We start from the raw sequence: 13,763 nt of genomic DNA, 5'->3' as shown, positions 1-13,763 counted from the left end.
AATGTAGCCCAAAAGAGAATCTTCTAAAAAGCTACCGACCATGCAGCAAGGCTTTTCAGGAGTTCTAGTTTGCGTAAAACTCCTCTGGACTACTAGCCAGTTGGTCCTTTGTATATAACAAGGCTCATTCTAAGTGAATACATGAAGTAAAAAAAGGCAGATGGAGTAGTCATCAGAGCCCCTCCTGAGCTCAACTGTCTGAAGTGTGTCCAAGAAAGAGGCCCTGAACATCTTAGTTCCCACGGCCTCTGAGTAGGAAGGTCTTACCAAGCTTGAGACCTGCACCTGTGCCCTCAGTGTGGCAAGCCCCCCCCCCGCCACCCCCACCCCCCCCGCCACCCCCACCCCCCCCACCCCCGTCTTCTCCCGAGCGAGTTCCTTCCCTTTTCTACTGTCAACAGCTGAACCCTATGCAGCTCTCAAAGGCACCTTGAATATGTCACATTTGCAACCCTAAAAAGTAACTCAAGAGTCATCAAAGATGTTTCTGAAATAACACTTACTTTGACCACGTACGTGAACCTTCTAATATCCTGAATTGCACTTAAGAAGTCTAGTCGGTTGAAGGCTTCTCCCAGGGTACAGTAGCCATGCCTCTAGAAAATATTAGACCAACAGTGAGCTCAATCAGCCAAGTAAAATGAGCTAACAGGTGATGTCGGTTAGGGAACATAAAAAGCATTGTATTCATTCTAAAAATTTATGTCAGATATAAGTGAGAATAGAGTGAAATATAGCAACGCTAAATTTAAACCAATTGTGTATAACTGAGACACGAGGCACTGACAATTTGTTCACACTGCTGGTATAATGATGAAGAGAAGTAAGGATTCATGAAACACCATTCTGCTTTCCGTTGCTGGGGACAAGGTGGGGTGAACACGAGGCCTCAGGATGCTGATGTCGTACACACACAGCCATGTGTCTCTGCAGGGAGCTCTGACTGCCATAGTGGACATGTGCTCGACCAACAAGGAGTAAGCCTGAGAGGGGCAGCTCTAAAAAGGAGCTATGAGTACGGCTGAGGTTCTGTGGCCCAAGCCTGGCAACGGCTGGTTTCCAGGCTGGGATCACAGGCACCGAGCAGCCGGAAAGTCAACTGCTATAATGAGATGCACAGGTCTGGGAATCAAAATGAAATGTAATTTCTCCTCGGTGTCATAAAGTTGGCTATTCTGTCTGAGAGGTCTTTGGTCTTCTATATCAGTCTGTCAGATTTCACCTCAGGTCAGGAAAGCTCTTAAATCCTACCTTCTGCATCTAAAATACGTAAATCTACAAACAGATTTTCAGTTCAGAGTCACAGGGGCAGATAAACTGGAGGACAATAAGGAGCCACAAGGTTCCTTTGTGACAAATGAGTTTGGGTTTGAAACAGGTTAGCGGCTGTGGAAGAACAGCAGAGACAGCATGGTGTCTGCTGGCCTCTAACAGTCCTAACGTGTACAACCCAGTTACACGAAACATACACTGCTGTGGAGCTGTGGGGAAGCAGAGCACAGAGTACCAGGTATAACCTGAAATGCATCTCACTTCAAGGGACAAAATTCTGACGGTGGTGAAGACACCTCTTTGGGTTAACTACTGTTGCACATGGAACAGGTTGGGGTGCACACTCAAGGGCATCTATCTTCAAAGGCTACCTTGGGTCAGAACCAGAGGTAAAGAGGATGGCACAGGACCAGATACAGATCCGACAGCTAGCCCTGGATTCTTTGTGAGCCTGCCAGACCCCATCCCAAGAAGCCACAGGATATCCTGGCATTCTCCTAACATAGTCCTCTTCCTGCTTTGCCCAGCTAGAATCCACATGACTCACAAGATAGGTGAGATATTTAATCAGCGTGGCTTTGTACAAATTATGTTAACTCCGTCAGTCTTTCAATGGCGTGTTTGTCAAGGACTGGACTCATGCTATGCCCACTTGACACTAACCATCACCGAGTCAGCTTTCTTTCTCACACTCAAGTATCTTCAAGGAGGCTGAGATAGTTCAAAGATGTAATTGGGTAAGGTGCCTGCCACCAAGTCTGAAAACGAGTTCAATCCCCAGGACCCACATGGCAGGAGAGAGCTGACTCCTACAGGCTGTCCTTTGGCCTTCCTTTCCCTGGCCTAGTATGTGCATGCATGCATGGACGCACACACGCATGCACACATGCACGCACGCACGCACGCACACACACACGCATACCCATACACACACACTCTGAATAAATGTGATAAATTAAAAACTATAAGACTATTATTAACATTTCTAGAACACTTAACTAATCCTAACCACATGATCATGTAATATGAAATTGCACCCTTGGTTTCTTTCTCCCCACAGCTGTAAAATAAAGCAAATGCAGATGTTCAAGGTCTATAAAAGGATCTAGGTTTACTTAAAACTAAGTAGGGAAACAAGAAACACAGTGTAACCAACTGGTTTGTGTGATGACTCCTAAGAGAGCTTTAGTCAGCTCGGCAATCAAAAGCAGAGAAAAAGTCCAAAGTGTCCTGCAGAGCCAACCTATGTCCTTCCTATGAGCCACTTTGCATTAGGGAAGGAGGGGCTCACGGGCATCTCAGTCCCCAAATACACGAGGTAAAGGAAAAACAGCAGCAGCAGCTGCAGCTCACATTGCCAGAGCATGGATCAAACACACAGGCATGTATGCTTGGTTATAAGAAACACACACATCCAAACTCATGGACCACACACACTACAAATACCACAATCACACTCGTGTGTGGGGCACACACAGTCCATGAACAAACATATCACAAATATGTAGTGCATACTACATGTGTGCGTGCCATACATGTTATATAAACATGCCATACACCACACACATGCATTATATCACATATACATATATCACATATACATTATATTCCAAACACACTCCATATATACTATATATACAAATATACAACATAGCACTCACAGGTACACAGCATATGCCATATATATGCCACACACCAGACATATGCACATATCATACACATCCATCATATTGCACAAACATATACCACATAGTTCATAACACAAACCTACTACATGCATTACACCACAAATACATCTGACAGCACACATGCCTATACCACACACACCCAGTGCACAGCCATACACATATCAACGAATACATGTACATAATTATAGTCACTGCTGCAAAAAGCTGTCATTTATACACACACACACACACACACACACACACACACACATTCATGGGTTAGAATGTGATAGACCTTGTATTACTAAAGAAATAAATTAGTTTACAAATTCAGCAGAAACAATACAGTACACACCCTTCTAATTACATACTTACTTCTTTTGTGCTTTCTTTATGGACATAGATCCATTTTTCACGATAAAAACCTAGAACAAAAATGAAATGTCTTTAAAATCTGGCAAACCATTTCGACCTCCAGATTTTAAGGAAGCTGTGAGGCAGGACAGACTAACAAGATGATCTTCCTGATCCAGTCAGAGAAGCATTGGCTTGGGTAAGTGTAAACAGTACACTTTGTTCCCTAAGATCATCTAAGTTCTCAGACACTTCTACAGGAAAAACATTTTTTCATAGTGCCATATCTTATTAACTTAGAAAAAATTGATAGTTATATCAAATGTAAATGCAGATAAAAATCCTATAATATTATCTCTATACCATTATACACATAACAGAAGGCTCTGGTCTTTATGACCTGTTACGGCCACACATGGTACATGTAACTAAGATCCTTGTGCTCTCTACCTTCTTCACACTTAACAGGTATTCATAGCATGGGCCAAGGTGGCCAGGCTGTGACAGAACCCACAATTCCCTCAAGCCCTTCTACCGGTACATCATAGCCCCTGGTCCTAGCTCTGCTCGCTTCTGGCTCCTGTCCTTCCTCCCCAGTGGCCCCACATCCAGATCATCCCTCCGAGGGGCCTTTCTGTTTAGGAAGGAACTCAGTTCAGGACTGCATCTGGCTACTCAGAGACGTGCTTCAGGCTTGCTGTCTTTGACTGTACAGACCTCACCGACCAAGAGCTGACTGACAAGCTGTCTGGGTACCAGACAGATGGGTGGCATTGGGCACAGAGCTAGTTTGCACACCTCCATCACCCTGTACCTCGCGAGAGAGCACTGCCAAGCACTTCATCATGGCAACATATGTATCCCACAAATAAAAGATTATCAAGTTATCAGTGTGTAAAACACTCTTACTGTGAGCAGCTGTGTTGTTTCCAAAATGTTCCTTCTTCCTCTTTTTGGCTGCATATTCACACTCATTACTGAATATTTCTTCTTCGCCATTATTTAAGATACTGAAATAAAGATACTTCATTAAAGTAAGTTTTTCACAGAGAAATTCATTTAGCTTTTCTTTTGTAAGAAAATAAGTATTTGCTTAGTAATCTGGGGAATCAAAATAAAGACTCTGTTAAATCCTGGCAAGTACTAGCTAAATTTCAGGAAGTCATGAGCTTGGAACTCAAAGAGTAATAGCTACATTCTCTTCATTTTGAAGGAACTAAAATTTATTCTTATTTCTTTTTAAAAATGTTACTCCAGAACACGCCAGACATGCTTAGACTCTCCCAAACACCAAAATTCTTTAAAACCTGAGCATTCTAAACAAAACCATAAAAGCTCTGTAAAGAACCCAAGTAGCATCATGACTATGGGACTAAAACTTGCTCCCTAATCAAAGCTGAGTAAACATTAACGTTCCTGTTACCAACTACATGTTTCAAATATCTGGATGAAGCTGGCTCTTGCTGCACTGTGTATTTTCTGAAGAAGCTTCTATCAAACATGCCAAGGAGCCAGCAGATGAAAGTTATATGTATAATGTTTAAACACATTTAAAGTATTTCAGTATTTTTTTCATTTTATGAAACAGGAATTCAAATCAAGCAGTAACAACTCAAACAGCTTTTCTTTAATTTTTTTTTTCCTCTTTGTAATAAAAACTATACCAGCCTGGTCTACAGAGGGAGTTCCAGCATAGCCAGGGCTACACTGAGAAACTTTGTCTCAAAAAACAGACAAACAAAAACAGAAAGAAAGAAGAGAGAAAGTATAAAAAGCAAACCACATTATAAACACTAAAAATGCATTTTTTTTAACACACTTAAAAGCTAGTTTTCGGCCTGAAAGCAAAGAAGAGTAAGTACTGTGGAGATAAGCAATCCTCAAAACCGAGGATCTAAAATTGCTTATTTCCCCCTCACTGGTCTTTTTCTTTGTTTAAGGGGTTTTGAATTTTTTTAATTTATTTTTATTTAATGTGCATTGGTGTTTTGTCTGCATGTATGTCTGTGTGAGGGTGTCAGATCCTCTGGAACTGGAGTTACGGACAGTTGTGAGTTGCCATATGGGTACTGGGAATTGAACCTGGGTCCTCTAGAAGAATAGTCAGTGCTCTTAGCCACTGAGCCATCTCTCCAGCCCCCCCCCCATCACTGTTCTCTGATGAGAATTGTACAAAAGCTGCTTTTCATCTACCATCAGTATGGACTTCTAATAAAACAACTGAGTTTACCATATCAAGTCTGCTCACTTCTGCCACAACTAAACAGCACAGACATGACAGCAAATTGTCCAGGCAGCCTGAGAGCATCGAAATCTCACAACTGCACTGTCACAGACATGGAATGACCCTCTGAAAACACAGGGGTCCTTGACTCTTACCACCTCACATTTACTCTTATCTTGGTCTGTTATCATTGACTCAGACACTAAACAGAGATACTTTTGAACCTGAAAAAGCTTTAACTAAAATCACAAACTTATCAAAGGAAAAACAATACTACTGTTCTCCTGTGTCACAGAAATGAGAGACAACAGAAAAGGACGGCCAACCAGCTTCATAAGCTGGGTCTCCCTGTAGTCTAGCCACGGGAGGGTATGAGGCAGAGCATACATAACTTGCAGACACTCATGGACGTATCTGACACTCCACAGTCATATGCTCCTATGGGGAGAAAACACTCCTTACCGGGCTACCTGCAGCAGCAATCCCAGACTTGGCTGCAGCTCCTACATCAGCTGACTCTGCTGATAGAATGCCCTCCTTAGGTACTGTCGTGTGCTTCCTAAACTGCCCAGGGTTTGATGGGAATCAGGGGACTTGGGAATGAGCCACTTGGAGACCCAGGTCACAACCAAAGGAAAATGCCCGAGAGACTGCAGGCCTAGGAAACCACACCCAGCTCCTCTCCAGAACTTTGCTTAGCTTTCTCAGGCCCTTTGTCTGGATATGTGAGCCCCATGTTGGGCACCATATGTAATGAGTCTTTCTCTGTCCCATCAGCCAGCTCCCAACTAACGACACAGAGACTTCTAATTAATCAGGAAAGCTTGGCTTTAGCTTAGGCTTGCTTCTAACTAGCTCTTCTAACTTAAGCTATTTCTACTAATCTACGTGTTGTCACGTGGCTCATGGCTTTTACCTCTCCTTCTACATGTCCTGCCTCCTCTGCGTCTGGCTGGGGACTCCCCCCTTTCTTCTTCCCAGAGCTATCTTGGTCCAGAAGTCCTGCCTAGTTATTAGCCATTTAGCTTTTATTAAACCAACCACAGTGACATATCTTTACACAGTGTAATTAAATATCTTGCAATAGCGAATTATTAACTAGTTGCTATTTTTATGGGATATTTTAAGGTAGAAAGAGGTCATACTTTTTGGTGATGGTTTTTATGCTGCTAGGTATATAAAAATGTAAAAGTAAAGGAAAAAAAATGCTTCCAGGATTAAAAATTTAACCTGACAAATTTAATAAAAGTATTAATATTGTACAAACTTTTCAGTTTTTCATGCATATAAACTACCAGTCAACTACATTTCAGAGCAAACACTTCCTATTTTTACAGCCTTTGGTTTTTATGATCAATATAAATAGCCTTTATCCCACTTAAAAAAAAAAAAAGAATCTTCAACAATAAACCCCCCAAAGGACAGGCAGAGAACTTTAATTTGTCCAAAGAAGAAATGCAAATGGGCTAGAGATGTATGAAATGTGTGCAACATCATTAATTCCTAGGGAAACACAAGATAAACTGCCATAAACTTTACACTCTTCAAGACGGCTACTGTCTAAAAGTGCAGACAATAAGTGTTGGTGAGGACGTAGAAAATGGAACCTTAAAGCACTGGTGGTAGAAACAGAACACGGTGCAGCCAGCATGAACAGTATGGTTAAGGACCTGTATATTGAGCAGATTACTGTCTAAACAGAAAGAACTGAAAGTGTGGTCTTTAAGAGATGTCCACACTCCTACACTAATGACAGTACTAGTCATGTGACATGTCTAGGCATTCCCCATGTCTATCAACAACTGCACATATAAACAAAACATAACCAATCCATACAACAAATACTCAGTCTTACAAAACAAAGGGACTTTACCAGTACACGCTAAACACACCGGGATCTGAGGACATTATTATAAAACATAATCTAGTCACAAAAGGACAAACAGAGAAAATATCAAGAGTGGTATCAGAGTCTGAGAGAAAGGACGGAGTTAATATTTACTAGGGACAAGGCACTTAGGTATGTTTCCAACACAAGCCTGGTGCTGGAGCGATGGCTCAGTGGCTAGGAATACTTGCTATGCAAGCATGAAGATCTGAGTTCAAATCCTCAGCACCCACGTAAAGTCGGGTATGGCTGAATGCCCCTGTAATCATGACTGGTAGGTGGAGACAGGCACATCACAGGAGCCGTCTGGACGGCAGGCCTGGCCAAAATAAGGAGCAAAACTGCAAAGGACGGAGTGATCCGAGACTCACATGCTGTGGTTGATGGTGCACTGGCTATTCTCACTCCTGAGCTCTTGACTACAGGAGTCACACCTTTTCCATCCATCCTCAGTTTTAATCCAGCTCCACCCAGGGGATCTCCAGTCCTGACCCAGAAATGGCATAGTTCTCCTGTAAAAAAAAAAAAAAAAAAAATTGGTTTACATTAAAAGTATATAGACGCATAATCAACACCAATTTCTTCTCACTGGGTGGTGGTGCACACCTTTAATCCCAGCACTCGGGAGGCACAGGCAGGCAGATCTCTGTGAGTTCAAGGTCAGCCTGGTCTACAGAGTGAGTTCCAGGACAGCCAGGGCTACACAGAGAAACTCTGTCTCAAAAAAACAAAACAAAACAAAAAAATAAATAAAAACCAAATTTCTTCTCATATGGAACCAAAGTCTTACTTAACATGTAAGTGTGTATCACTTAACTTGGCAAGCTGTGGTAACCAACAGTAATAACTATATAGTACTCTGGCCGTATAAAGTGATAACTAGGTTAAACGTAGGTGGGCCCTACTACGCAATAATATGTGGTGAAAGTCTTACCCCAGGACACCGGAGTTTGAATCTGAAGAAGCAAGTGAGCTGAGGAATACCACTCTAACAGCTTTCCCCACCTTCCACCCTGTGCAGGAGTGTGAGGCAACGTAACTGAACCACAGTCGCACCTCACTCCGGAGAGATCACTGTGGGTGAAGGCAAGGAATACAAATGGGATACGGTCAGGAAAGATGGGGAAGACATGATGGCCAGACGAGGAAAAGAGCTGGGCTTTATCCTAAGAACGACCAGGAGCCAAAAAACCAGGAGGCAAACGACTTGCTCAGACTTCTGCTTTACAGGGCATAAAGGCAGTGGATCTTCAGAGGACTGGAGGTGCAGCCACAGCCACACCGAGGCAGTAAGGCAAAATGCTGCCACGTAGGTGGTGCCCGGAACCAAATGTGGGTCTTCTGGAGAGCAAGTACGCTTCCCACTGAACACTAGAGGTGCACAGCAAAGAGCAGGCTTGGGAGGGGCAGAGGAAGGGATGCCGGGCAGAGTGTTCTGAAGGTCCAAAGGTGATTCTCAGACACAGCGAATGTTAACAACTGCTCCAGATAGTCATGTTTCCATATTCAAGATGTCACCTCCCTACAAAGGCTTCATGCAAACAGCTCCCTTCTGACATCTCTACCCCATTCATCAGTGTACCATCAACCACCTCTGCCACTGTCCATTATCTGAAATTATTTATTTGTTCTCCTCCAAGATGACACAATGACTTACTTGTTCAATGTTACATCCTCATTACCCAGAGCGATGTCAGGCATACAGCCAGAGCTCAATAAACATCTATCTATTGACTATCTATAGACTATCCATCTATAGTGGATGACTATATAGACCCATATCTCAGAAAAGAGCTACACTGGAGAGAAAAATTATCAGCATTCAGAGCAGAAAAAGATACGGACATAATATCATATCAAGATGGCCAAACGAAGAACTCTAAAGAAATCAGACAGGAAATGGGCAAGTGGATGAAGACAGGCCATGGAAAGAATCTAGAGGAAGAGTGAAAACGTGGAGTGACGGGTGGGAAGTGACTAAAAAATGCATTTTCAGAAAGAAACATAGAGGAAATATTAAGAGCCATAAAACACAGGAGCTGAAAGGTGGGTATTGTTTATACAAAGGAAGGAAGCTGACCTTTGCACAGAACTTCAGCAGAGCATTTACATCAGAAAGGAATGCTCTTTCCCATTCAAAGCAGACTGGGAAGGTGTAGCTTAGGGGCTGGGCCTTTACCTGGTATACTTGAGGCCCTGGGTTTAACATTCCCAGCACTGAAAAAAACAAGGGAAGCAAGGCAGGCTTTCTGTGTTTCATGGCGTGCATGTTCCATGGCTTTGAGTACTTGGGAGACCGCAAACTCTATTTAAAATAACCAACCAAGGCCAGAGTATCAAACGGGCATTTATACCATCTAACAAGAGACAAACAAAAAGGAAAACGTGTAGATTCCTGGCTCAGTGTTTGAAATGCATGCTAAAATAACTTTTGTTTTTTACACCAAAAGGGTCATAAAACCTTTCTAAACTAGTTTATACTCAGAACACATCTTTTTCTCTTACATATCGATTATAAAAAGAGCCGTCGTGGCATTTCCAATTACATTTTGTTGTCAACTCAATACATATTGTAATTCATCGACTGGACAATTTGGTGATAAATAGTTTGGTATAACCCTTTCAACAGCTAAATTGATTTTTTTTTTTTAAGGCCTGGTAGCTAGTAAAGCATAAAAACCAAACCCTATGTCCCAGATTTTCCAACCTAGAGGAAAATATTTGTTTGTTTAAAGATTTATTTCATAGACTTGTCATGACACAATCTTGGGATCGTGGTATTAGTTCACTATTTTATAGCATAAGCTATACAGTTCATAAACTAAAGCACAGATTCTAGAAGCAAATTTATTAATAAACAGTAACAAAGGCCACTAGGATACAGGGCTATAGGTCAGTAGTATAGCGCTTGCCTAATGTTCATAAGGCCCTGGGTTCAATCCTAAGCACTACTTAAAAAAAAAAAGCCACTGGGGCTAGGTAGGGTGGCAAATACCTGTCCACCTGTAATCCTAGCACTGAAGTATCTGAGGCAAGAATTCAAGACCAACCTGGTCTCACTCCTGGTCTCCAGAGTGAGACCCTGTCTCATAGAGCAGAAGGCAAGCTGCACTTTAAAAGGTGACCAGTTTGTTTTTAATACAACGTGAAGCACCTGTTTGTGTATCAGAAAATAGTGTTACTGAAAGATTTTAAATGACAACAACCCCCTTTTTACAGGAATTTATCTGCTTGGCTAAAAGGCATGAATTGCTAGAATTTCATTAATATATTTAAAATTAAAATTAGCTTTATTTTCAGAATTTGCAAATGCTAAGGCTGTCTACTTTCTTTTCTGTTGCTGTGTTAAAATAATCTGACTAAAAGGTTGACACAGGAAAGGGTTTATTTCACTTCACAGGTTATAGTCCACCCTCCGGGGGCGTCCGGGTAGGAACTCAAGCAGAAACCACACAAGAATACCACTTACCGGCTATGCACCTTGTGCCTTGCTAAGACAGCTCTTTACATACAGCCCAGTCCCACCTACCTAGGGCTGTACAACCCACAGTACACTGGGCCATTCTACAACCATTAGCAATCCAGAACAGAGAGAGCCAACAGACATGCCCCAGAGACCAACCTCATGGAATTAATTCTCAATTGAGGCTCCCTGTTCTCAGGTGTCAGGCCAACAACCAAGATTAGCTATCATGTAAAGTAAAAACCATAAACTATTTCTGAAAAATTAATATGTGTATGCGTAACGTCTCCAAGTCTGCTCGGCTGAGTCACAGCTTGTATAATCTGCACTTATTTTTAATATATTTAATTTTATTTTATGTGGATATGAGTGTTTTGTTTGCATGGTTGTAAGTGCACCATGGGCATGCAGCACCCAGACAAAGACATCATATCCTCTTGTAACTGGAGTTAGATAGAGTTGGGTGCCAGCATGTGGGTGCTGGGAACGGAACCTAGTCCTCGGCAGGAGCAGCAAACACTCTAGACTGCTGATCCAGCCAGCCAGCCCCTATCTGCACAAAAATTTAAGCACAGTAATTGCTAACTAACACCAGAACGCACTTGGGATTAAACACCTTTAAGTCTTTTCTGGGTTTCTATATCACACAGCAAGACACGAAGGTGGGGTATGGCAGGAGAATAAGATGAATTCGTCAAATTCATTTCCTAGTAAAAACTCCTAAAGCCGAAGAGCCTGAACTTAGGAAAAAATAAGCTTTTTTTCCCCCTTCTCCTTCAACAAGCATATTTTCTCCTACTGAATGAAAACAGTAACAACAATAGAACTCAGAACGGGCCGGGCACTGTGAATGACTCACGTGAATTACACCTAGTTTAGTCCCTCACACTAACCTGTAAAGTAGGAACTACCCTCATTTTACAAATTTAATTCTCTATTTCAAGGCTCAGTGCTGGAGCACTTACTTGCTTAGCATACCCGAGGCCCTGTGTCCACCCACCATATCCCAAGAAAAACTCTCTATTTTATACATGAGAGTACAGAAGCAATGAATTCAATAGGATAGGATTCAAAATTATGGACCCTGATTCCACAATCCATGCTTTTAGCCACTATATTTATAGTAATCCTAACAGCCTATGAAAAGAGATTCCAGGAAATTACAGGTTTGGGTGTTTGTTGTTGTTATCTTTTCCTACATATATATGTGGTGCTCTATTTTTAAATTACATGAAAAAATAATTAGAATGTCCATCAGTTATGTTTAACACACCTTTAATCCCAGCACTCGGGAGGCAGAGGCAGGCAGATCTCAGTGAGTTCAAGGCCAGCCTGGTCTACAGAGCAAGTTCCAGGAAAGGCTCCAAAGCTACACAGAGAAACCCTGTCTCAAAAAAACCAAAAGAAGAAAAACAAAAACAAACAAACAAACAAAACAATAAAAGCTTCAAGTGCATGGCAAGCATATTAAAATAAAACAAGTTGTAACAAAAACAGAAAGGCAAGCTAAATTCTGGAGGAAAAAGCTTCACTCTTATTTTTCATTTTAAATTTTGAGAAAGATAACTTCCATTGTTCTGTGGTAAGAATGAATGGATGGTCTGGGAATAGAGAGATGGATCAGCAGCTAGGAGCACACACTAACTGCCCTTGCAGAGGACCCCAAGTTTGGTTCCCAACACTCACATCAGGCAGCTCACAACTGTTTGTAACTCCAGTTCAACAGTATCTGACGCCCTCTGTTCTTCTTGGGCACTAGTGCGCACGCCACAAACAAAATTAGCAATAATAAAACCCTTTTAAAAAATAATGAATAGTCTTCACCTAATAAGCATTTGATTTTGCCGCTGATCAAGTTTTCTTACAAAATTTTTAAGTAAGTTAAATTCAAACAACTTGGATCAAATGTGAAGTCTGTAAATGTGGGTAAATGTGATTGTGAAAGATCCTGAAAAAGCAAACTGCCTATTTCAGGGTGAATGTCAGAAATGGGGTTTACTCCAAGGAATCCGCAGAGATCATCACAGATGCGTCGAAGTAAGACAGCATGCCCCCGAGCGAAGGAAAATGGAATAAGAATGGGGGACCTTTTCTGATAATGGTGGGAAATTAAGTCTTGGCGCTGCATGCAGGAGGGAAAAAAAGGCCCTTCATAGGGACAGTTCTCCAGATGCTTGAGTTCAGGGGAGTTTGAATAGGCCCAAGGATGGAGATGGAACTCCACTGGAACAGAGGCAGAAATCAGCTTGAGGATACAGATGCAAACCGTCCCGTGTCTAGCGGCGAAAGCGCGCGCAGGCCTCAGGGACGGTGCCCGGACAGGTGTGCTCGGGAGGAGGCGTGGACCGGCAGAAGGCAGGCCGGCGGGGGTGGGGGGCAGGCCGGCGGGGGTGGGGGGCAGGCCGGCGGGGGTGGGGGGCGGACGCCCGGACCCCCGGGAGGTGGGCGAGCCCACAGCCCGCTCGGGGCCAGCGGGCAGCACGGCGGCCAGCGAAGGGTGGGCCGGGGACGCCCTGCCTGACAGCCCCTCCCCATCCCGCGTCCCTCCTCACCTGCGGCTCCCTTTCGGACGAGACAGCTACGAACCGCACCGGAGCTGCAGCGTCCAATTATTGCCGGAAGTCGTCCGCCTCCCGCCGAGGTGCACCGCTGGACGCTCCGCCCCGGGGTCCCGTTGATTGGCCGGTGCGGAGCCACGTGACGGTTGTGTTGCTACCCGAGCTTGGAGGCCTCGGTGCGCGCGTGCGCAGTGAACGCAAGCCCCACCCACCCATCCTCGGCGCCTGCGGGCCCATTGTGGTACCCTTTGACTCGCCTTGCTGGCGTTGTCCCGGTCATCTGTCGGAAACCATTTGGTTAGCCACAGTCTCAGGACGGCCGCTTCGGACCTACAGA

The 13,763-nt window shown here is 43.3% G+C and overlaps 1 protein-coding gene across 3 annotated transcripts in view; it reads right to left on the bottom strand.

Moving 5' to 3' along the window:
• Positions 1-13,525, bottom strand: part of Fbxo25 (F-box protein 25) — a 30,447-nt gene extending 16,922 nt beyond the window's left edge. For all 3 annotated transcript variants that reach the window (XM_059244829.1, XM_059244827.1, XM_059244828.1), the window contains exons 1-5: positions 13,421-13,525; positions 7,777-7,917; positions 4,203-4,303; positions 3,315-3,364; positions 504-596 (exon numbers count right to left, since the gene is read on the bottom strand). In XM_059244829.1, the coding sequence (XP_059100812.1) occupies positions 504-596; positions 3,315-3,364; positions 4,203-4,303; positions 7,777-7,910 (378 nt within the window). In that variant the 5' untranslated portion in view covers positions 7,911-7,917; positions 13,421-13,525. The remainder of the gene's footprint in view (positions 1-503; positions 597-3,314; positions 3,365-4,202; positions 4,304-7,776; positions 7,918-13,420) is intronic.
• Positions 13,526-13,763: the final 238 nt, after the last annotated feature.

This window comes from Peromyscus eremicus, chromosome 17, assembly GCF_949786415.1.
Source record: "Peromyscus eremicus chromosome 17, PerEre_H2_v1, whole genome shotgun sequence".
Lineage (NCBI taxonomy): Eukaryota > Metazoa > Chordata > Mammalia > Rodentia > Cricetidae > Peromyscus > Peromyscus eremicus.
Note: the sequence above shows the minus strand (reverse complement) of the source record. Positions and strands in the feature narration are given on the sequence as shown.